At 36.4% G+C, this 26,167-nt stretch overlaps 2 protein-coding genes and 1 pseudogene across 2 annotated transcripts; all 3 read left to right on the forward strand.

The window, feature by feature from the left end:
- Positions 1 to 361: 361 nt before the first annotated feature.
- LOC141657583 (putative serine/threonine-protein kinase PBL25) lies at positions 362 to 3,350 on the forward strand. The gene is made up of 5 exons (XM_074464863.1): positions 362 to 841; positions 1,193 to 1,311; positions 1,402 to 1,591; positions 1,796 to 2,184; positions 2,269 to 3,350. The coding sequence occupies exons 1-5, from the start codon at positions 730 to 732 to the stop codon at positions 3,172 to 3,174; spliced, it is 1,716 nt and encodes a 571-aa protein (XP_074320964.1). The 5' UTR covers positions 362 to 729; the 3' UTR covers positions 3,175 to 3,350.
- Positions 3,351 to 9,283: 5,933 nt separating this feature from the next.
- LOC141655562 (uncharacterized) lies at positions 9,284 to 11,673 on the forward strand (annotated as a pseudogene).
- A 9,927-nt stretch (positions 11,674 to 21,600) lies between these two features.
- LOC141655563 (uncharacterized) lies at positions 21,601 to 25,633 on the forward strand. Its single transcript, XM_074462638.1, has 6 exons — positions 21,601 to 21,846; positions 22,006 to 22,281; positions 22,694 to 22,833; positions 22,924 to 23,808; positions 23,886 to 25,158; positions 25,223 to 25,633. Exons 1-6 carry the CDS (start codon positions 21,601 to 21,603, stop codon positions 25,631 to 25,633), a joined length of 3,231 nt encoding a protein of 1,076 aa, XP_074318739.1.
- The last annotated feature ends 534 nt before the right edge of the window (positions 25,634 to 26,167 follow it).

A 26,167-nucleotide genomic window follows, 5' to 3' on the forward strand; every position in this document is an offset into this window, starting at 1 on the left:
TGAGCCCAAACTTGATTTCAATTTAACCGATCTCCGAGCAAGCTTTGATCGAGCTGACTGGCCTGGCTCCGAAAACATGTGGAGCATCCACAGCTCATTTATAGCCCTAGAGCCAAATACTTTCGAGTTATACTCCGTAATTAATAAACAGAAATTTGAATATGAACGGACTAAATATGAAAGCACGCATGCATTTGTGATTACACAACGACGCACAAATGTTCCTAAATTTTCTGAGGTAGATTTTGCAGTAAAATCCACAAAAACTAACGTTGTTCTTGACATTCCAATTTTGGGCTTTTTCCACCCCAAAATTATTTGTCAATGTTTATCATCTTCCTTTCTTCTCTGTTTCACTTTCCTTGACCGAGGTCCTTCTCCTCTTTCGAAGGACCTCCATTTTCCCCCTAATCTTTTTCACCTTCATTAATCTGTAATCAGATACAGAAGGAATTTTCGATTCTGGGTTGTATTTTGTTTGCTGATATTTTGAGTTTTCACCCCTGCATCTATAACCCGGCTCGTCGTGTTTTGATGCTGTATGTAATGATTTAGTAATTGCAAAAAAATAAAAAATGAGATTTTGTTGGAATTTTCCAGCTTTTGAATGTATGTAAATTGTTGGGTATCTGGTATTTTTTCTGTTTTTTATAGAGATTTTAGAATTACCAGCAACAACGACGACGACAACGAGGGCAATAACGGCGTACGGGGATTTGAAATTCCGACATGAATTGCTTACCATGCTTTCAAAAGGATGATGAAGATGATAGCAATGATGATCAACCAATTCCCGCGAAAAAGGAAAACCATGCTCCTATCGACACCTCTGCTTGTAACGGTATTTATTCATTTTTACATAATAAATTAATCTGTTTGATGCAATTGTTGGTTTATTTGCATTTGTTTTGAATGTGTGTTCTCTACAATTCAATTTTGATTCATATTTGCTACTCCCTCTGTCCGGTTATTTGTAAACCTATTCAATTTTAGGTGTCTCGGTCATTTGTTTACCTTTCTATATTTGGAAGGTTTTCCTCGTTCCACCTTCTGGCCTTAACTTTCTCCAATTACCACAATGATTACCCGTATTTAAATTACTGAAACTGTTACCCAAATAAGTCCATTATGCATTCCTATCATTGTTGTTATCATTAGTGGTGAGGTGACAAAGGAGTATATCTTTATGCAGCAAAATCTTTCAATTTCCGGGAATTGGCTATGGCGACAAAGAATTTCCGACAGGAATGCTTGTTAGGGGAAGGTGGGTTCGGAAGAGTGTTCAAGGGGACACTTCAGTCTACTGGCCAGGTTGTTCTCACAGATCAACACTTATTTATATTAGTCTCGGATAATACTATCATAAGACTGTATTTCATGACTCGGACTTGAATGCTGCAGGTTGTTGCAGTAAAACAGCTAGACAGGAACGGAATGCAAGGGAACAAGGAATTCCTGGAGGAGATAACATTGCTCAGTCTTCTACAACATCCCAACTTGATCACTCTTATCGGATACTGTGCTGATGGCGACCAGAGGCTTTTGGTCTATGAGTACCTTCATATGGGAAATTTAGAGCAACATTTGCTTGGTAATTTTCATTTTCCATCACAACTCTGAACTGACTAATTTCAAACAAAAGGCTTATTAACCAATACGGTTAAATGCACATAACTCAGTATTAAGCCTTGGGGAAGTAGGCAGTAGGGTATAGTTCAATGTTTCCGTCTGCAGTCTTTGGAAAAGTTTTAATGCTTTCAGTTTTCAGAAAGGTGATAACTAATTTGCAACACAGGTAATCCTGATACAAAACCAATGGATTGGTGCACAAGAATGAAGATAGCTTTTGGAGCAGCCCAAGGTCTGGAATATTTGCACGAAATAGCGAATCCCCCCATCCTATACCGTGATTTAAAACCGTCAAACATCTTACTTGATGAAAACTATGAACCCAAACTCTCTGACTATGGTCTCGCCAAGCTTGGCGCTGATGGAGGCAAGATGCACCCTACTTCCAGAGTCATGGATACTTATGGTTATTCTGCACCTGAGTATTCTAGCAGTGGCGAGCTTACTCTCAAGTCTGACATTTATAGTTTTGGAGTCGTTCTTCTTGAGCTGCTCACTGGCCGAAGGGCCATTGACACGAATAGGCCAAATGACGAGCAAAATCTGGTTTCCTGGGTAAGCTTTTGTAGAGTCTACTGACATTAATTAAACTAGACTCATAAACCGGTTGACCGTGTGTTTTGTGATATACATGAACAGGCACAACCAATTTTCAGGGAACCTAAAAGATTTCCAGATTTGGCAGATCCGCGACTGAATAATGAATTCCCGGTAAAATGTCTAAACCAGGCAGTCGGAATATGTGCAATGTGCCTTCAGGAAGAACCGTCAGTCAGACCCTTGATCGGTGATGTGGTCGCTGCTCTTAGCTTTCTTTCAATACCTCAACCAGTTGAGAAGGATGTTAGTTCAGTTGCTTGTAATCCACCACCTGAACAGAAAATGCAATATGAAAATAACCCGAACCAGGAAGAACCTTCTCGTGATGATTCCGACAAAGATTGTTCCAACCATGAAGAGTCTAGTAGTGATGAGAGTGATGCAGAGGGTAGTAACAGAGAAAGTGTATCGGAGCAACAAAACCAAGGCCTCTCGCGAAGACATAGCTCCGCTGGTTCAGAAGAGGAGAACAATTCTTCAGACTCGGGTAGTGATGACGAGAGTGGCAATTACGGGGATGCTGAAAATACCGAGTTTGAAAATTCAGGAAGATCAGTAGGTCCAAATGATGGAAATCTTTCTTCTGAACATGGAAGTAGCAAGAGATGTACATCTACAAAACGAACAAGGTCTCGTCCAAGGAAGCTGGTAGTAACATTTAAGGAACCGAGTTTAAGTAGTAAACGAAATGGTAGTAAGAAAGGAAATCAGGAAGAAAACTGTTCACCAAAACCGAAAGTTAGTCCTGGTAAAGGAGAAAAGAGTTCAAGTTCAAGTTCAGAGAGCAGCAGCAGTGAATCTGAGGACGAAAAGGGGTCTGATCAACATCAAAATTCAAAACACAAAAAAGCATCCAATAGCATTGACGAAACTGAGAATCGGGTGTTCGACGATGATAATGATTGTAAACAAGGTCCCAAGTTACGGCATTTGCAAACCAGGTGACCGACCCCAAGGGTTACAAGATCATTCCTTGACAAGTTTGATTAGCGTCTTAAATTCATCGATCCCCTTTTCACCCTCGATGTATATCCTACTGTATTTGACAACTCACTTAAAACATCAGAACAGTATCCCTTTCACTAACTGCAATATTGCTTTACCCCTATTCGGACTAAGATTATCTCATGCTCCCTTTTATATTTCATTAACTTCGGTAACAAAATATTTGAATTAATAGCTAGAGGTTCGAATGTGACCATAACCATTTTTTTTTGGAAACAGTGAAGTTATTTTAATCAAAGATAAAGTAACTAGAAATAAGGTCAGCCAATATGAAATAAATTAAATGGAGCCATGGAGGTTATTATATTTTTTTAGATTTAGTTTTGGAGATAAATAAAAAGGAGAGGTATTTTAGAATACCTCTTTTTTTTTTTCTTCCTTTCTTTCTTCTTCCTCTACCAATCCTTGAACCCTTGACCCAAGGCTAGTTGTCATAAGTTTTGACAACATATTTGCCAAAGAGCCCAGGGAAGATTGGTGCTCTATTATATCACAGTTTTTTTTATGTTACGTTTTCGATCTATTGATGTCTCCGGTAGGGCAGGGTAGGGATCGGGTATCCGACCAAAGTACTAGTGTGATGGTTGAGGCCCAACTATTATAAATATTCCTATTACGCTCCCTCACTCAAATGCCCGTTGGGCTTGAAGAGTGGTTAGTTGTGCACCGGCTCTCCCTCACTCAAATGCCCGTTGGGCTTGAAGAGTGGTTAGTTGTGCACCGGCTCCCCGTACCGTGTGGTGGGTTTCCACTTCGAGTTTTTGAGGAGTTTTGAGGTTGCCAGGATTTGAACCCGTGACCTTCGGTCACACTGGCTCTGATACCATGATAGATGAACCAACTCAACCAAAATCTTAAGGTGATGGTTGAGACCCAACTATTATAAATATTCCTATTAAGATATCCAATATCCAAACCAAATGTTACGGATGTCCAATGTTTGGGTATCCAAAATAATCGGATCGGATGCGGATATCCATACTTTTGAATTACTTTAAAGTTACGTTTAAACACGATTATATTCATACTCTTACATGATGATTTTATTTAGTATTCTTACTCAAATGTTCTCGACGAAAAATTTAATTACCACTTAGATATTTCTCTAATATTTTAAACATTACTTAAGTTGTTGTATCAAATAAAATTTTATTTTCTCTAAATTATACTAGAAAATTATAGTTTTGGATCGGATCGGATATCCAAATGTTTTAATTCTAATATCCGTATCCAAACCAAAATCAAAGATTTCGGATCAGATATCCAAATCAAACTTAACTTTCGGTTCGAATATCCAAAAATTGAGATCGGATTTGGATTGGATATCGGATCAGTTTGGATAATCCGATTTTTTGCTCAGCCCTAGTCTCTAGGCCACACCAAATATAAGGCCTAGGGGATTAACAAGTGAGGATCCACTTCATTACTTTAAGGGTGTTTGATTGAGAGGTTTGGAATCGAATGGAATGAAATGAATTCTACTCATTTTAGTGTTTGGTTGGGGCATTTTGGAATAGAGTTAGAATCCATTAGGATTCTCATTCCACCTCAACTCCTTGGAATCCCATACCCACCTCGTCCCATGAATTCTACTCAACAGTATCCCTTTCACTAACTGCAATATTGCTTTACCCCTATTCGGACTAAGATTATCTCATTCTCCCTTTTATATTTCATTAACTTCGCTAACAAACTATTTGAATTATTAGCTAGAGGTTCGGATGTGACGATAACCATTTTTTTTGAAGCGATCAAGTTATATTAATCAAAGATAAAGTAACTAGAAATAATATTAGCCACGGTTCATGTCACGTCCCCAACCATAGTTGATTCGACCATGAACTTTGATATTCACTCAAAGTAGTATTGTTGCATGAAATTATTCCTATATGAAAAAAGTCAAATATGAAATGTAAAATGAAATAAATTAAATGGAGCTTATTATTTTTTTTAGTTTTAGTTTTAGTTTAGGACGTAAAATAAAAAGGAGAGGTATTTTAGAATACCTCTTTTTTTTTTCTCTTCTTTTCTTTCTTGTTCTTCTTCTTCTATTCTACAGAGTACCAATCCTTGAACCCTTGACTCAATGCTAGTTGTCATAAGCTTTGACAACGTATGTGCCAAAGAGCCCAAGGAAGATTGGTGCTCTTTTACATCACACTTTCTTTATGTAATATGTTAGATCTATTGATGCCACACCAAATATAAGGCCTATGGGGTTAAAAACATACGGATAAATCTGGTATTTTTCATTCTAAGTTCTAAAATAAGGTTTATAATGTAAAAAATAAATAAAAATAAAATAATTTTTTTTTTTTTTTGGAAAAAGGTAAGCTTATCATTAAAATCATAATCGCCAAAAGATACAATTAGAAGGCATAGTCTAGCTAACTTCCTTCATGACTTGACAAGTGATTCTATCCAATTCATACCACTAACAGACTTACACTTAAACTGATAATTCTTAAGTCTATTTCATACATCTTGCTTAACTAAATGAACAAGTTTTCCTGGTCGTAGAAGCACCTGGTTAATCCTGCAACAAATAAAATAATATTATACGTGGTACTTCCTTTTTTTTTTAATTCCGCTTAAGCGTAATAAATAATTCGTAAAATGTTCAAACGGCTAAAATCTTAGTTTTTAAACAGTTAAATGTTATAAAGAATAAATGTTTATGATTAGGTAAACGATATTTATATTAGTGGTTCAACAAATTATTACAAAAAGTGCATAAATTAAACATTCAAAAAAAAGTATATTATTAGAGCATTTAAGGTATCTTAAAAAAAATTCATTAAGTTTAATGTTTTCCGAAGCAAAGAATGCAATGTAATTACGTAAAAAGAATAAAAATAAAAGAAAAAGCAAAATGGCATGGCAATCATTATGCTTGACTATTTTCTTTTCACTGTGTTTTATGGAATTATTATGTCATTCCTCGTAACATATTTCACTTAACACAAAATTAACGTGTTTTTACTTTTTATTATAGTGTTAATAAGTTAAAACACGTCATGTGAAGGGGCATTATCTGAACCAGGGGCGGCCCAATAATAGTTCAATGCGGTTCTATGTACAGGGGCCCAAGAGTGGAAGGGCCTCAAATTTTGTCGAGCCTTGTAATTTTTGACACATTAAAAAAAAAAAAGAATAGAAAAGGAAAAAAGCAAACCTGATGGTGATACTCCGTACTCTCCACTACGGCACTTCTCTTCTCAAATTCCTTAATTAAAATTAAAAATTAACCCTAACAAAAATCAAGCTTTATTTGTTAATTAATTCTTCATTGTCTCAAGTCGACATCCTCACATCCTCTCATCATCAATTCATTAATTATCATCATAGTAAGGCTCTGTTTGACAAAACTATCTGAAAAGGTAATTTGAAACACGAAAAGGTAGGCCGGCGAAAAGGTAATCGAAACTGAAAAGGTAACTGATAAGGTACCTGAAAAGTAGGAGCTGATAAGGTAACTGATTATATAAAAATGTGTTTGGCAAACTAGCTGAAAAGGTAGCTGATTTTGCTAAAATGACGTAAAAGGATATAAAAATTATTTAATATTATAGAATAAAGGGGTAGAAAATGGAAAATAAGTCATTTCAGGTACCTGATTTCTCAAATGCTACCCGAGGTAGCATTTCATTTCAGGTACCTTATTTGACCAAATAAACTACTTGCCAAACACTTGCAAAAAAATCAGGTACCCGAAATTTTTGTCAAATAAGCTACTTTGGTCAAATAAGCTACCTGATGTGTCGTGCCAAACGGAGCCTAAGTTCTTTTTTAATCAAACTAGTTTTCACACCCGTGCATAATGCACGGGGTTAGATAGGGATGGTCATTTCAAAAGGGTAAGTTATTGCTACTTAGCGAGTGGTATTCATATAATTTGGTAACCAAACTAACTCTTTTTTCTTGTATATTCATATAATGTTTGTCCATTGGTACAATACGAAAAAAAAAAAAGCAATAGAAATAAACAACAATAAGGATTAATATCACAAAATCAAGTTTAATACACATTTGGCCCTCATGAAAATTTAATCACCAATTTATGTTTCAAAATTTCATTAAAAATACAAATACTTTAACTTAAATGCCAAAACATTATTTATAAAATAGAGTATTTTACATCAAGTGTTTAGAAAACCAAGGGAATGAAAAGAATAAGAAAAAAAAACAACCATAAAGCTCTAATAAATCAGTGTGTTAGATTGAAAGTCATGGGTAAGGGAATGAGATTTACAGGAGCATAAACCATCACCTAAATCAACTATCGGTATAATAACAAAAATGCCCTTAGTTGATGTAGTTATTTGTTATCATACTTTGAAAATTGTTACAATTTTGCTATTGTTACAAGGGAATTGTAATCAGAATTTCAACATGAATATAAGAATTCATGTTTTATTGATTATAATATGAGAATACACATGTCATTCTGCTTAAACCAAACTCACAAAAATTAGCATTTGTTAGTGACAATCAAATTAATCAAACCAAAATTATTAACCTAAATGAGAGCCAAATAGATCAAATGCTTTGCAAGGCTCAAAACTCTTGAGTCTTGACGCAAGCAAACCTGAAAATCCAAACACTTTTATTAGTAAGTAAAAATCTCATATCTACAATACACCAATTTAAAAAAATTAATTAATACAAAAAAATGATATTTTGAATAGTAAAATAACACTATATTGGAAATCGAAAAATTTCAAACGATAAATATTACTACGTCAACTTAAATTAGCATATGGAAATATAAACATTTTCATAAAATAAAATCAATCAACAAAAATATTGGCAAAGAGAATATGATATTGAAAGAGTGAGAAAACTTGTATATTTATACATTGTTCAAGGCATTAAAGATTTGGGTATGTCTCTTCCTCTTCCGCTATGTTAAAACATAAAAATGAAAAGGTTTTTAACAAATTAATATAAAGATTTTTAATTATGTGATTAATGATTTTTAAGTTTTCATTCTCTTGAACTTTTATTTATGAATGAGGAGAGGAAAGCCAAAGAATTACTTCTATCATTTAAAAAAGATGAATTAATTATTAAATTGGTAGATAGAATTAATTATTAATTATTAATAGCAATAAAAATGAGAGGAAACTAAAAAGTTTATTTACATTTACATTCTTTTGTACTACTTAAATTTTATTTTTATTTTCTTTAATTATATGCATGTAACACATGACAATTCAAGATGACGTTTGATAGGAGACATGACTTAGTGAAATGCTTAGTTTTACTTTTTTATAATATTATATAAATATAAATTTGCCTTGTTGCATTGTCATTTTATGTACCTTTTAATTAGATTGTATAGATTTATTTATAAATTAGTGAATTAAAAATCAATGTTATGTAATTATAAGTTGATAATCCATGTCATATTTAAATTTTTCATGTCACATTAAAACTTATCATGTCACATTTAAATTTGTCATTTTAAGTACCATTTTAATTAGATTGTATAGATGGGGTATGAATGAGTGGGTGTCATTTTGGTTGAGTTGTTGACATGGAGTATTGAATGTGTACGTGACATTTTCTAATCCAATGTGGCGTTGTCTACGTGGCTTTAAATTGCCATTTTATGGTAGCCTTTTAATAGATTTTATAGATATTTTTTTTTCGTTTCTCAATTCTCAAGTGTCGGTACTGTTTTCTTTCTTTTTTAATTGTAAATACTTGCTTTTTTTTAATTAATAATTGTTTATCTTTACTGATTTAATTACAGGTTAAACTTATTGAAGATTGAAGGTGTGTGATTGTGCCTCAAGATATTTCTGGTGAATAGTTCTTACCTTGTTTGAAGAGTTTCTTAATTCTTATTTGGTTACCTGTTTTGGCCTTTGGGATTCTGGTATTTGTTAATCTTCAATACAATCATGTCTTCTAGTTTTACAAAACACGAATTCGGGTATGAAAAGCGAAAAAAAAAAAGAAAAAGAATTGAAGAATTGAATCAATCTCAAGAGGGGGCTCTTGATAAATTTTTTTTAAAATCATCTCATAGTACCCCTTGACGATGGATTGTGATGAGAATTTTGATGACCCGACACCCTTTGTTGAGGAAGATTTAAAGCAAAATTCTGAAAATAACAATGTTCAAAGCAATAGTGGTAACAATGATAATTATATTCTAAGTGATAGTGAAACTCACAAAGATATTGATTATAAGGAAAAATTTGGATTTGATATATTTGATCTTAGAAATTGGGATGCTTTATATTCTAAGATGGTTGATGTTGTTTTCGAGGAGGGCCTTAAAAGACATATGACTATTGATCAAGGTCCGAGAGATAGCCTCGATATTTCTCATCCACTTTTTATACTAGAATTTTACCAAATGGAGAAAAATGCGACAGAGATTGGCTTGTTTATTTTAAAGAACTTGATCGAGTCTTTTGTTTTTGTTGTAAAGTGTTTAGTAAAGGTTCTGCAAGAAGAGGTGGATTAGCAACATATGGTTATGATAGTTGGGTACATCTTAGTAGTAGGCTTAAAGAACATGAATCAAGTTTAGAGCATATTCAAAATACGACCACATGGTATGATTTGCGTTTGAGACTTCAGAATAATCAAACAATTGATAGTATAAATCAATCTCAGATTAAAAAATAAAAGGAGCATTGGTATCAAGTTTTGTTGAGAATAATTTTAATTGTAAAGTTTCTTGCTAAGCATAATTTAGCATTTCGAGGTCACAAGAAGCGGTTGTACAAGACTACGATGGTAATAATGGGAATTTTTTGGGTCTAATAGAAATGTTAGCTGAGTTTGATCCTATTATTCAAGAGCATGTTCGAAGGATCACAAATCATGAGATTCATATTCATTACCTTGGTCACAGAATTCAAAATGAATTAATACTTCTGCTTTCCTCTCGAATAAAATCTGAAATCGTAAGAAAAGTAAAACAAGCAAAATATTTCTCCGTGATACTTGATTGTACTCCTGATAGCAGCCATCCAGAACAAATGACTATGATATTAAGACATGTTGATGCCTCTTCAAAATATTTTACCATCGAAGAATCCTTTGTGGGTTTTTTGAATGTCAATGATACAACAGGTCAGGGGCTTTTCGATGTTCTACAAGTTGAACTAAAAAATATGGGCCTTGACATAGATGATGTAAGAGGGCAAGGTTATGATAATGGGTCAAATATGAAAGGGAAGCACCAAGGAGTTCAAAAGAAATTGATAGATATAAATCCCCGAGCTTGTTATATGCCTTGTGGTTGTCATAGTCTTAATTTAATATTGTGTGATATGGCTGAAACCTGTGGTAAAGCTAGAGACTTTTTTGGAATTATTCAACGCATCTACACGATATTTGCGGAATTCAAATAAAATATGGAAAATTTTACAGGATAATGTAAAAATGTTAACTCTTAAACCATTATCAGTCACTCGTTGGGAGAGCCGTATTGAAAGTATAAAGGCTATAAAATTCCAAATCGGGGACCTACGAGAAGCTTTGCTTGATGTAGCCGAAAAAGATAATGATTCCAAAATAAGGAGTGAAGCAAAATCTCTTGCATTGAATGAACTAGGTGATTTTGATTTTTTAGTGCCAATAATCATTTGGTATGAAATGTTGTACCATGTTAATTTGGTGAGCAAGAATTTGCAATAGAAGGATATGTTTATAGATGTTGCAATTAAAGAGATGAAGGGTTTAGTTACTTTCTTTGAGGAATTCCGAGAAACTGGTCTGAGAACGCTATTGAAGAAGCTAAAAAGATTGCTCTTGAAATAAATATCAACCTCGTATTTCCTCAAAGACGAGTAATTCGAAGAAAGAGGCAATTTGATGAAAATCAAGATGACCCATCGATAATCAATGTGCTGAGGAATTATTCAGGGTTAATTATTTTTTATTCATTGTTGATCAAGCCATTTCTTCATTAAAATGGAGGTTTGAAAAATATCAAGAGTTTAAGAATGTATTTGGTTTCTTATTTACTTCTGAAAGACTTCTCTCCATGGAAGACAAGCGCTTAAAATTATGTTGCAATGGTCTCGAAGATGCTCTTAAGAAAGATGAACAAGCTGACATTAATGGAAATGATTTATACATGGAGTTAAAGTTTTTGAGGCGGGCTTGCCTAAGGAGAAATTGGGAGCGGTTGAGGTGTTAAACTACTTGAAGAATTTTAGTTGTTTTCCTAATGTGATTATTTCATATAGAGTCATGCTGACTGTTCCAGTAACTGTTGCTAGTGCGGAAAGAAGTTTTTCGAAACTCAAATTGTTGAAATCTTATTTGCGAGCTACAATGTCACAAGAAAAGCTCAATGGTTTGGCGTTGATAGCGATCGAGAATGATATTTTAGAGCAATTGGAATATAAAGATATAGTTAATGTGTTTGCTTCTCAGAACGCAAGGAGGCCAATATTCAAGCGAGATTAATAATGTCGTCGAATATTATTTTACTGTCCATTTTTGTAACTTATGACAAAGTATTGCATTTTATATTTAATGTTTTGCCAAAAAACAATAATTTTATATTGGTTTTACAAGAAAATATGAATTTTTTATATTATATTTATAAGTCTTGGCCTCTTGGGGCCTCCTGTAATACTACGGTTTTATGAGTCTCTGGGTACTCTATCGAGTGGGCCTTACTCTGTTGAGTAAGGGTGTTTTGTTTTAAGAAACAGTATTCTGCCTGTAGAAGACTCGATCGAGTAACCCAAGTACTCGATCGAGTAAGTGGCACTCAATCGAGTACGTTAGTTACTCGATCGAGTAAGTTGGTTAACGGGTAATATTTTGACGGGTTTTGTTAATGACGCGAATTAGTATATATTTTACATCGTCTACTTTCCTAAACACTTTTCATAAATCTAATTTACTCAAGGGAGATTTAAAATTACGTTGTTCTCTTCATCCGCGTTATTGGCAAATCCCGGAGCTTGAGAGGTCGGATTTCGTTAGTCTTTGTGATCCTTGCGTCAAGGGTAAGTCCTACATACCAATTTTATAGCATTTGGTTGTATTTGTTTAAACCCTAATTTATGGGATTGGGGGTTTTTGTGATTAAGTTGTATTGTTAGTAATTATGTGATTATGTGATAGGAGGAGGATTCATAGAGGAAAGGTTTTGAGACAACTGATAAGATCGTCTCCTTGTGTTTGCATTCCAGGTAAGGTTTCCCTACTCAGTATTAGTCACATAATGTGGTTTGGTGTTTGATTGTGATTGTTGTGAAAAGTATCATATTGGTATTGTGACGGTTGTTGGATTTTGTCATTGTTGATTGTATATGTCTGTGTTCTTCGAGGTGCGTCCCTGGCTGAGTGGAGTCACTTGCGGGAGTGGCTTCACGCCCATGGTTCTCCTTCTGTGGAACCAGCCACAGAAGGGATGTGCACATTAATGGACTTAGGTTTATCGCTCGATGGAGATGAGCGGGGCTTAGGTGGGAACGGCTGCGGTCCCCCACCGGCGGCGAGGAGTAACCTATTGCGATGGGTGCTCTGGCAGGGCTACACACTTTAGTGTATAGTCAGTATTGAGGAGTTGATGATGGAGTTCGGGTTGATGTGACGATTGAGCTGTTTTGATACTTGTCTTATTGTGATTGTATTGTGTGATTAGTACTGACCCCGTTTAAATGTTTTGAAAACTGTGGTGATCCATTCGGAGTTGGTGAGTAGTTATTGAGCAGGTATTAGACGATGCGTATGGGATAGCTGGGATGAGTCGCCACGTTGCAGTTTAGAAGTCTTCCGCTGTGTCTGACAGTTTATAGTATTTTTGATAGTAGACAGTTTTGAGGACTTGTATTTCCTTTTATCAGTTTTGGTTTTTGAACATGTAATCACTTAAACTATATTTACTTTTAAAGTATGCTTCTTTATTGTCTGTTGATTATCATTGCCTCGGGTAACCGAGATGGTGACGTTCCTATACCTGAGTGGTCCCGGTAAGGCACTTGGAGTATGGGGGTGTCACAAAGTGGTATCAGAGCGACGATCTTGAAACCTGTACCAATGAACCAATGAACATAGGGAGTCAAAATAAAATGAACCTGGGTAGGAATTGTAGGAGCTACTGCAAAGACTTGGGAGACGTCCTAAAGTCGCGAACTTGCACTACAATTTTGAACCGGTCACCATGGAATATGAGTCGGGATCGCTATGTGTTTATTTTATGAATTGTGTACCTATATAGTGATGTGTGGCATGAATCAGTGTGATTTTATATGTTGTTGGTTGAAAGCATGTTGAATGATAGTTGGTTTACGATGTTGGAAAAGTATATGAGAATGATGAAGGATGTGGTGGAAAAAGGAAGTAGTTCATATATATATGATGAATAATGTATTGCAGGATGAAATATTTATAATGTGGCAATCTTAGTAATATGAGATTAGGCGATGTGATATGTTTATGCATGATTTTGTTCCATAAAGTTATATAATAAAGCTGTATACTATATGCATACGTTAGATAAATTGTATGATGGATGATGGATAATGTTGCTTAAAAATATGATTTCATGATTTAAGCATGTTTATATGACTGAAGTGGATTTTTATAATGTTGATATGTTAGTAGCACATGAATGGGAATTTTATGTTATATATATTGTCATTGTTTTTATGTAAGGTTATAGAATAAAAGCATGTAGACATTACATGAGTGGTAAGTTGAATATTGTATGTGCATGATGGAAGTTGTTGTTTGGCTTTTGTAAATAGTAACATGTGGTTAGGGATACTGGTTTTATGAGTATTGAGTTGTTTTTGTTTACCTTGTTGTTGTTTAAGTTGTTTGAAAGTAAAAATCGAATAGTTATGTCGTCTGATTACAGAAAAGTTGTCTGTAAACCATTATAACTTGAGATTCATAAATGATTTTAATTTTATTCCAATTGGAGGTGATAGCTTGTTCTTTTACAATTCTAACGATAGGTCACACGCCCAAAACGACCAAGAAATGAGTGAGTTATGGCTATTTTACGAAAACTGGAGAGTGCTGAGAAATGCATAGGGTCCTCGATCAAGTGGCCCTCACTCAATCGAGTGCACCTCTTGTTACTCGATCGAGTAGCCCTTACTCGATCGAGTAGCCCTGGTAATTTTTTTTTACGTGCTTCTGACCTTCACCTACTCGATCGAGTAAGTCACTCACTCGATCGAGTGGCCTGTACTCGATCTAGTGACCCCTGTTTTGGGTCATATGCTTATCTTTTGACTTCGTTACATATTATGTTTAATTCAAAGGTGTTCTTTGGCTTCTTTATGCATTGGTACGTATGTGTTGGTCCTGATGCGTAAGTTACCCAATCTTGTGATGTAAGGAGTGACACCTGTGGTGAGTATGAGTTCGGTGGGGAGGACATGAGTTATATGCGGTTGTGATAGGTAGTGGAAAAGAAAAGGAAGATTGGTAAGGCTTATTAAGGCATGGAGCATGTTTTATGAGGTGAGATGAGTGATATGATTGTGTGTTGAGTAGTGTAAAACTAAGTGAATGTGGGCAAGGGGTGATGTAAGTTTATGGAACGTGAGAATGAAAAGATTGAAATGAGAGATGCAAATTGTACGTGGTAATTTTGGATGTTTCAGGATTATGAAGGGAGGTAGTTATGACTCGGTTGGTTAAGAATATATATATAATGGAAAGGTCGTTATAGGTAAATGGAAACAAATGGTGTATAAAGAGCTTAGATTGAGTTATGCAGCGATGTGGGTTTGCAGATAGCGAGTGAGTTTGGGAATTTGTATTATCAAGAGGTGAAACCAATGTGTGATTTCCTTGGACAAGTAATGGTATGAAAAGAGTTTCGGGAATTCAAAAAAAAAATGGTGATGGGTGATCAGTGTGAGTGATAACATGAGATGGTCTGGACTGATTGGTGATAGCTGTGAGTGATAGCATGATAAGAGAGGATCCAGGGTCAGAAAGAGTGAGATGATATCGATAAGAAATAATGGGATTTAAGTTTTGGAGCAATGAGAAAGTAACCGGAGCACTAAAGAGTTATATAGAACTAATAAGGAATTGAACTATTATTTGGTATTGTCGAGGGTAAAGAGATAAGAAGGATAAAAGTAAGCTAAGAAAAATGTTGACCAGAGTTATGTGATATAGAAGTAATGAATCGTTGAGATGTGTGATACTATCATGAGGATGTTTTTTTAATGGTTATATAGGAGTTCCAGGACGGCATATTAATCATGAGTTTCAAGGAATTAAGGAAAGTAAAAAGCTTGGTGAAGAATTTACATGATACGGGATCTTGGTGGTGAGTTGGGTGACGATGCAATTAAGGATGGAATTGGGAATAGTGTTGAGGTAATTTTGTTGATGGATTTGATGTTCGTTATTTGGGATGTTAACCAAAGATAGGAAAGAAACTGTGATGTTTAGGGATGGGTGTAAAAGGTTTGTTATATGAGCAGTGGGGATATTGTGGTGTTGTCACTAGTGGTTAAGGGTGATGATAGATAAGAAAGATAGCAATTCTGAAGAGGTTGATTTTGTAGAGGCCGGATTGATATGTACGTTTGGGAGGAAGTATAAGATGTGGTTAGATGAGGCGGGTGCTAGTAGTTGAGTATTAGTTGCATGGTTATATTTGGCAGGGGGCGATGGTTATGCAAATGGGACAATGTGTTATGAGGGGCATACGAATTAAGCTCGGGCGAGAGGTAACCTTTACCAGGTGGTAACTTACGTGATCAGGATTGACTGGTTGGATTTCATTACGGGTCTAATATGTATATAAATGTTTGTGTGAGGTTCTGACCTCACGGGAAGTGGTATGGTGTGATAGTTATAAAGATGTTATCTGAATGTTCTATAATATATGTTGGATACGGTAACCTAGTGGAGTGATGTTTATAAAGGTAATAATTTGAGTGATCTGGCATGACTGGTTATACTTGTATGTATTCATGATATATGTTCTTCCGTGATATGGTAAGGGGATAATATTCATGAGGTTATTACCTGTTTAATTCATATAATATGTTGCGTTGTGATTTAGTAAAGTGGATTTGAGTAAGTTTTTCTTGTCCGAGAAGTTATGCTGAGTCAGTGTTTATGGGATTGTGTAAGTTGTGATGTCTCTCGGTGTGGTTGTGGTGCCTCGGGTGGTGATCCGGGCATGGTACTTCGTGTTGTGATACGGGAATTTTCGCGCTGCGGTGCGGCTGTTGGTGACGGTGTTGTGATGCCGTCACCGGTTGTGGTGGAGTAGGCGATATGATTATGATACGAGTTTTCGAAAGTACATACCAGTTATACATAGATTGTTGTTTTGTTTGCTGTTGTTCCTTGTGAGTTTCGGTTGAACATATAAACTGTTATTTTGTTTGTTGATGTTTCTTGCTAGTTCCAGCTTGGGAGTGAGGGTAGAGTATGATATGGAAGAGAGTTGTGTATTTTTTCGTGGTTGTCATGGCATAGTGATATTCTGTTGATGGGACACAGTGGTGAGAGGTTGTTACAGTAATTTTGATCTTGTTTTAAGATGAGGCATCGATAGACGTAGTCGTGGTAAGCAATTTGTGGAACATGTGTTGTACTGATCTGAAAGCTGCAGGTGATTCATAATCTTTTGTTGAGACAATAAGTGTAGGGTGTTGAGAGTTAGATTCATGTAAAGTTTTGTATGAGTTTTGCGGTAATGAAAGAAAAGAACTTGAGGATCTAGTGTGAGTGTACGTAACAAGTGTGGATCGTGAGTTAGGCTTTTGGCCATATGAGTTTTATATAGTTTATATAGAGAGAGGTTTGTCGTGTTGTGGTAATGTGGAAGAATTGAAATTTTGGTTAAACTAAGGATTTTGTGGTATAGGTTAGGTGGTGTGCCGAATGAATTGAGGTACGAGAGCTGTTTAAGTAAGAGAGCCAAGGATATAGGAATGATGAGTGTTTAGATTATAGGCGGTTACCTTTCACATGCGATGGTAATGAGGATTTTGGGAAGTATGACAAAGGATTTAGTATTAGTGAGTTACGAGCACGTAACATGTATCTTAAGAGGAGTAGGATGCGGCAAAGAGTGTTTGAGGGTTGTGCATGTCGTAGTTTAATTGGAAGTAGAGTGTTGGTGTATTATAAATGATGGATATTTGTTGTGAGTTATTTGATTAAAGGTCATGGCCGTGCTTGTAGTAGTGTGATGTTTATGAGTTCGATAGTGTTGACAGTTGGATGATGAGGTTATGAGTGTGAGTAAACTTCGAGGACGAAGTTCCTTTTAAGGGTGGTAGAATGTAATATTCCGTTTAATGTTATGAGTATCTTGATATTGGATTTTCTAGTGGATGATATGTTACGGAGCTAGCAGCGTTAACAACATTTGTGGACGGTAGTTGGTATGTATGGAGTTAGTGTCGAGAGAGATATAATGTGGTGGATACGACATTGTGAGCAATGTTGTGAAGATAGGAATAGTTGGTGGAATTGGTGTTACGAGTTCATGTTTTGTAGGTTGGAGTTTTGTTTTGAGTCCTTAGTTGCGTTGTTGTGTCTTGATCGAGTTAGTATGTTTGTTTTCATGTATGGGTTGAACTTCGGGGACGAAGTTCTTTTTAAGGAGGGAAGACTTTAATACTACGGTTTTATGAGTCTCTGGATACTCTATCGAGTGGGCCTTACTCTGTCGAGTAAGGGTGTTTTGTTTTAAGAAACAGTATTCTGCCTGTAGGGTACTCGATCGAGTAGCCCAGGTACTCGATCGAGTAAGTGGCACTCGACGAGTAAGTCGGTTAACGGGTAATATTTTGACGGGTTTTTTTAATGACGCGGATTAGTATATATTTTACATCATCTACTTCCCTAAACACTTTTCATAAATCTAATTCACTCAAGGGAGATTTAAAACTACGTTGTTCTCTTCATCTGCGTTATTGGCAAATCCCGGAGCTTGAGAGGTCGGATTTCGTTAGTCTTTGTGTCTTTGTGATCCTTACGTCAAAGGTAAGTCCTACATACCAATTTTATAGCATTTGGTTGTCTTTGTTTAAACCCTAATTTATGGGATTGGGGGTTTTGTGATTAAGTTGTATTGTTAGTAATTATGTGATTATGTGATAGGAGGAGGATTCGTAGAGGAAAGGTTTTGAGACAGCTGATAAGATCGTCTCCTTGTGTTTGCATTCCAGGTAGGGTTTTCCTACTCAGTATTAGTCACATAATGTGGTTTGGTGTTTGATTGTGATTGTTGTGAAAGGTATCATATTGGTATTGTGACAGTTGTTGGATTTTGTCATTGTTGATTGTTGTTGATTGTATCTGTCTGTGTTCTTCGGGGTGCATCCCTGGCTAAGTGGAGTCACTTGCGGGAGTGGCTTCACGCCCATGGTTCGCCTTCTGTGGAACCCACCACAGAAGGGATATGCACATTAATAGACTTGGGTTTATCGCTCGATGGAGATGAGCGGGTAGGGATGTCATTGGGGCGGGGCGGTGGTGGATATAGGTTCCCCCGTACCCGTACCCACTAAGAAAAACTCGTACCCATCCCCGCCCCACCACCCGTGGCGGGTACAAGTTTCCAAAACCATCCCCGCCCCAACGGGCAGAAATCTAAAAGCGTACCCGCCCCGCTTAGCAATTAACCCGCTACACCATGATTTATTAGATAAATTTTTTCGCTAAAGTTTATTTAATCACTTTTAATTTCCATTTTTTTTGAATTTATTTTTATAATTTTAGTTTTTCACCAAAGAAGTTGGTAAAAAACTTTATAAAATAGCTATTACTAACATTATAGCTTAATTATAACTAAATAAGATTTAAAAAAATTATCATAATCGTATTAATTTTTTTAATGATTGACGGGTAGGCGGGTATGAGGTGGGTAAGATGCAAAATCCATCCCCGCCCCATTACTCATGGCGGGTACAATTTTCGTACCCGCACCCGCCCCACCACCCGCCAAAGCTATATTCATCCCCGCCTCAACTGGGGCGGGTGCGGGGCGGTACCCACTTGTACCCGCCCCGCTGACATCCCTGTGAGCGGGGCTTAGGTGGGAACGGCTGCGGTCCCCCACTGACGGCGAGGAGTAACCTGTTGCGATGGGTGCTCTGGCAGGGCTACACACTTTAGTGTGTAGTCAGTATTGAGGAGTTGATGATGGAGTTCGGGTTGATGTGACGATTGAGTTGTTTTGATACTTGTCTTATTGTGATTGTATTGTGTGATTAGTACTGACCCCGTTTAAATGTTTTGAAAACTGTGGTGATCCATTCGAGGGTGGTGAGCAGTTATTGAGCAGGTATGAGACGATGCGTATGGGATAGCTGGGATGAGCCGTCACGTTGCAGTTTAGAAGTCTTTTACTCTTATTTTATTACTTTCCTTTATGTTTTGGCCCACAATTCTTTATTTAACTACTAATAATTCATCCCTCTCTCCTATCACCAACCCCACACAACTCTTTTACTCCTATTTTAATACTTTTCCTTAAGTATTGTGCACATATCAAATGGGAACAATATAGTGACCGGGAGGGAGTAGTATTTTTGATAGTAGACAGTTTTGAGAACTTATATTTCCTTTTATCAGTTTTGGTTTTGAACATGTAATCACTTAAACTATAATTACTTTTAAAGTACGCTTCTTTATTGTCTTTTGATTATCATTGCCTCGGGTAACCGAGATGGTGACGTTCCTATACCTAAGTGGTCCTGGTAAGGCACTTGGAGTATGAGGGTGTCACACCTTCGTCTTACATTTTGAACAGGCCACCGAAAGTAACGGGCCGCCCCTGATTATCTCGATAAATAAGTTTTATTTAACCATGTTCTTTTTTTTGTTAAATAAGAATTATTTAAAAATAAAAAATCAGCTCTACTCAGGGTGAGTAAATTTAGGTCCAGACCGAAAAAATGGACCGGACTGGACCGGACCATTTGGTCTGGACCAAATCTGAACCGAATTATTTTGGGCCGGTCCTTGGTCCTCATGTTTTCAAGGTTTTGCCTTCGGTCCGACCCGGTCCAAGACCGGTTAATTTAGGTTCGCACCGAATGGACCAAATTTCATGTTTTTAGTGACGCAACATTAAAATATTATGAATCAAATTAATATTTTATCTTCAAAAGATATTATAAATTAGCATTGTCAATGATTTTCATAAAAAGAGTCGTCTAATTATTTAAATGCATTTTATTTAGCGGAATTAAAATGTAATTATCGTATACGAAATAGTGAAAACACTAATTTTAGGTCCATTTCGGCCCAAAACCGGACCTGACCAAATTTTTCGAGTTTGGTCTGGTCCAAGACCGAAAGTTTTAGGTTCGGTCTTGGTCCACTAAATTTTTATTATCGGTCTTTAATTTGGTCCGATCCGGTTTGGTCCGGTCTTGGACCGATTTCTTTTGTATTGTCTTATAGTTTTAATATGACTAGTATTGGTGCCCGGCCCCGCCCGGGCCACCTTTATTTAACATTAAAATTTATTTTCAATTAAATAAAATTATAACTCATAAATTTATCATTAATATATTTTTCTATTACATAGTTTAAAATTACGATTAAATAAATTATGAGACAAATTCACTATTCCCGCTATTAATATTTTACTTAAATAGATTGGTTAGCTAATTGTTCATATATATACTTTCTTTTGTTGTTAGTATTGTTACTTTTATTACATTTGTTATTACTACTGTTATTTTCACTACTCTCGCCGTAATTATTGTTACGTAAGTATTGCTACTTTCACTACCACATTAATATTGATAATTTTAAAGAGAGAGAAAGCTCTAAATTTTTAACCTAGTTTTCAGCAATGACGGCTGTGAAAGCTTCCCAAAATAGATTTTCGCCATTATTGCTATCTAAATCATCTAAAACATATCAAAAAACTACTATTCTTAGTTCTACGACTGCAGGGCATTCCAAAGATCGAAACTTTAGAGTTCCTTCGTCTTTGGATACTGGTAAAACTCGTGCTATGAATGAAGTTCAGGGTGTCCCTGTTTTGGACCTTAGTGCTGCAGATCCTTTGGAGTTTGAGGGATGGCTTTTGCGGAAGGGTGGTAAGGATGTACCATTAATGGAAACAATACTTGAAGAGGAGGATCCTGTTGAGCTACTACAATTTACCCACGAAGATATTAAACCTGAGGTAGCTTTCTGGACAAACTCTGTTATTTGTTACATTATGGGTGCAAATCCCCATTGGGATGCAGTAGAAGATTATGTGTATCGTGTATGGGATCAATTTGGTATTGAGAGGGTTTCGTTTATGGATAATGACATTTTTATTGTAAGGTTTACTAAGTCTAAGGATGCCTTGCTCCATTCTGGCTATTACTTGTTTGACATAAACCCATTATAATTAAACCATGGTCTGTGGATATGGAACTAGTGAAGGAAAAAGTGGAGGTGGTTCCTGTTTGGATTAGATTGTATGGTATTCCTCTTAAGTTCTGGGGGAACTGTCTCCCTAAGATTGCTGCCCTGGTGGGAAAATATGTTCAACAGGATAAGGATACTTTTGATAAGGTGCGTCTGAGTTATGCTCGTATAATGGTTGAACTGCCTATGGATCAGAGTTTACCTGAGAAAATTAAATTTTTAGATGAAAATGGGCAAGTTATGAATGTGAATGTGGAGTATGAATGGAGACCTATCTCCTGCACTAGTTGTGGGGGGATGGGGCATAATTCATCATAATGTAGGAAACCAGTTAAGAAGAAAGGCAAGGTCAGTAGTCAGAATGTCAAGTCTAAACAACAGAAATAGGTTTGGAGACCTATTCAGAAGACAAAGGAGATAGTTGCTGTTTTATCCCCTACTGTGCTTACTCCTGCAAATTTTCCACCTCTGTCTGCTGTGAGGGCTACTCCTTTTGTCCAGTCTACCCCTGCTAAGAACATCTTTAGATTGAATAGACAAGAAAACATGGTTGGGGTGAGGCTATCTAGCAAGTTTGGCACTTACACTTTTTTGGATGCTTTAAACCGCTCTGCTAATCCTGGGGGGACTGTAGTGGAGGTGGTGGATAGTGGAAAAGATCCCCCTAAAAATCCTCCTAATGTATAGCATTGGTTTCTGGAATGTCCGGGGTCTTAATGACCTGAATAAGCAGAAGGTGGTGAAGTGGTTTTTGCACAATCAGGGGGTGGGTTTGTTTGGTTTACTTGAAACTAAGCTTAAACCTAGTTTATTGCTTAATAGGAATACCTCTATTTGTGATGGATGGAGTGTATCCACCAACTGGAGCTGGCATAAGGGAGGGAGAATATGGATCTTATGGAAACCTAATTGTTTTGATATTCAGTTCTTATCTTATAGTGCCCAACATATCCATATGAGGGTCTTCTCAAAAACTGATAATAAAAGCTTTTTGTTAACAATGATTTATGCTTTTAATGGTCTGAATGATAGGATTGCCTTATGGAACCTTTTAAAGGATATTTCTGATCACTGTTTTGAGCCTTGGTTGTAGTTAGGGGAATTTAATGCTGTTTTATCACCCATTGGGAGATTGGGGGGTAATACTTCTGATGCTGAAATGCAGCACTTCCAAGATTGTGTCTCAATTTGTGGAATGGAGGATATCCCTGCTACGGGGGCTCTCTTTACCTGGTCTAATAAACAAGAACCAACTGAGAGAGTCTATAGTAGGTTAGATAGGGCTATGGGTAATTAAGAGTGGTTGGATGCCTATGGTGACAGTGTTGCTCATTTCCATCCTGAGGGGCTATTTGATCACTGCCCTTGTACTGTCATGGATAGAAATATTAAACTTGGAGGTAGGAAGAACTTTAAGTACTTCAATATATGGGGCTCTGCACCTTCTTTTAAAAACATTGTAGCTGATGTCTGGAAACAAAGTATAAGGGGTACAAAAATGTTTGTAGTTATTAAGAAATTGAAGGTTCTAAAACCTGCCTTGAAGCAATTGAACAAGGCTTGTTTTTCTGATATTGAGAACAATACTAACATTGCCAGTATTGCCTTGGAGAAACTTCAGAAGGAGCTTGTCCTAAACCCTGGTGATGTGGAGTTAATGCAACAGGAGATGGATTTGGCTAAGGATTTAAGGGAGATGATTTTGGCTAGAGACAGTTTTCTGGTTCAAAAAGCCAAAGTACAATGGTCTTTGGAAGGGGATCTGAATACTTCTTACTTCCAACATGCCATTAAAAAGAGAAATAGCTTGAATAAAGTCTTTCAGATTGAGAATAAGGAGGGTGTTAACTGTACTGAAGGACATGCCATACAGAATGCTTTCCTGGAGTATTATCAGGGGTTACTGGGATCCCAGACTACTACTGTTGGTGTGAATTTTAATGTGGTGAGAAGAGGGAATTGCTGTATTGAGGATCATGCTGTTATTCTTGGCAAGCCTGTTACTTTGGAGGAAGTTAAGCAGAGTATTTTTAGCATTCCCCCTGGTAAGTCTCCTGGGCCTGATGGTCACTCAAGTCAGTTCTTTAGGGATGCTTGGGATGTGATTGGGGATGAGGTAACTGGAGCTATTTTGAATTTCTTTGAGACTGGTCAGCTGCTCACACAGATAAATTCTACTATTATTACCTTGATCCCTAAGATTGATAGGTTAGTGATACACATTTTAGACCAATTTCTTGTTGTAATGTCATTTATAAGGCTATATCTAAAATTCTCTGTAATAGGTTGGCCTTAGTGTTACCTGACGTTATCAATAGGAGCCAAGGGGCTTTTGTCAAAGGTAGGAGTATCCTTGAGAATATCATGATATGTCAGGATTTGATTAGGATGTATAATAGGGGTAAGACTTCTCTTAGGTGTATGTTTAAGCTTGATTTGCAGAAGGCTTATGACTCCATAGAATGGGAGTTCATTGATCAGATGCTAGGGGCTTTAAACTTTCCTGAGAAGTTTAGACATATGATCATCACTTGTATCTCTACTAGTACTTATACTCTCAATTTGAATGGAGCTCATTTTGGCTACTTTAGAGGAAGGAGGGGTTTAAGGCAAGGGGACCCTATCTCCCCTCTCCTCTTTTGTATCTGTATGGAGTATCTATCTAGAGTTATGGATTATGCTGTTAGCACTTGGCCATTTAGATTTCACTCCTTGTGCAAGAGTTTGAAGCTGACTCACTTACTTTTTGCTGATGACCTTCTCATGTTTTGCAAGGGGGATGTCAACTCTATTATGCTTGTACTCAGGGTGCTATCTACTTTTTCTGCTACTTCAGGGCTTAGGTTTAATGCCTCAAAGTCTGAGGTTGTTTTCAATGGTGTTGCTGACTGGTTAAAGCAAGATATAGTTCAGGTTTCAGGGTTTTCTGAAGGGAAACTACCATTTAAATATCTGGGAGTTCCTATTCAACCTGGGAGGCTGTCAAGACTGGATTGTAATGTTCTCATTGAAAGGATTGTTTCCAGGATTAGAGGGATTGGTGCTAAAAAATTGAGCTATGCTGGCAGAATTATTCTTATAAATGCAGTTCTTAATACATTACACAATTATTGGGCATCTATCTTTCTAATACCAAAAGGAGTTATCAAGAGGATTGAGGCCATTTGTCGAAATTTTCTTTGGAGTGGCTCTTCTGAATATAGCAGATCCCCACTGGTTGTCTGGCATAATGTTTGTTGTAGCAAGAAGGAAGGGGGACTGGGTATAAAGGAAGCAGGGGTGTGGAATATAGCAAGTGTTGGGAAACTGGTCAATTGGATTTATACTAAAGCTGATAGACTGTGGGTGTTATGGGTTGATCATGTGTATATGAAAGGGACAAGTTGGACTGATTATCATCCTCCATTGGATTCCAATTGGAATTGGAGGAATATATGCAAAGTAAGGGACAGGCTAGCTACTAGTTTTCAGGGTGCTCAGTGGGTGGCCTCACCTGGTGGGTACACTGTAGGAGGTGGATATCAGTGGATTCAGGGTTCACACCCCCCTTGCCCATTGGTACAAGGAGGTTTGGGATAATTGGATTATACCTAAACATTCAGTGATTGGTTGGATGATTCAGAAACAGGCCTTAAATACCAGGTTGAAACTGTTTAGCATTGGCCTGTGTATGACTGATACCTGTGTTCTTTGTGAAGCTCATGAAGAATTTGTTGCATACCTGTTTACTGAATGTGCGTACAGGTCTAAAATTATTGCTGGTATTGAGAGGTGGCTTTGTTTACGGATTGATGGTCATTATTCTGGTTACTCAAAGCTTCAGAGGAAAGTTTGCAGAATGGTCAAATTGGCTTGTTGGTATGCAATTTGGCAGGAGAGGAATGTCTGTCGACTGGAGGTTAAACTCAGCATTCCAGAGAAGATTGTTGCTGGCATCATACAACAGATGAGAGTCAGAATAGTACAAAAGATTGGAAGTGATGTTCAGCTTAGAGATAGAGATTGGCTACGAATGATTAATATTAGCTCTTGATTTGGTATTGTTCATTCGTTTCCTAGTATTGTAAGAGGGCTCATTGTAAACATTATTATCCTTTATTCAATATAAGCTCACATTTTACCAAAAAATATTGATAATTTCACTACTCCCGTTGTTACTTCTATTACTTTCACTACTCCCGTTCGCTACTACTATTGTTACTTTGACTATTCAAATGGGTGATTACTATCATATTACTATTTTCAATGTTACTAAAATTCTTTTCTCTACTAACATAATTTCTTTTACTATCTAGTCATGCAATTTTAAGAGACTTATATATTTATATAAATGTATGTATTAAATAGAATCGAAATAATTATGGAATATTATATTTTTTGCAAATCTTGATTTATTTACCTTTTAATAGTTTCCAAAATATAACATGCTTATATTATATTTGTGTATGTTAAATAATCGCAATTGCTATATCTCGCACTCCATTTTACTAAATCCTACACAAATTTACCATTTATTCCAATTTTACCCCTCTCATTTCACAAACACAACAAAATTAAACCCAACTCC

The sequence above is a fragment of the Silene latifolia genome, chromosome 5, assembly GCF_048544455.1.
Source record: "Silene latifolia isolate original U9 population chromosome 5, ASM4854445v1, whole genome shotgun sequence".
Lineage (NCBI taxonomy): Eukaryota > Viridiplantae > Streptophyta > Magnoliopsida > Caryophyllales > Caryophyllaceae > Silene > Silene latifolia.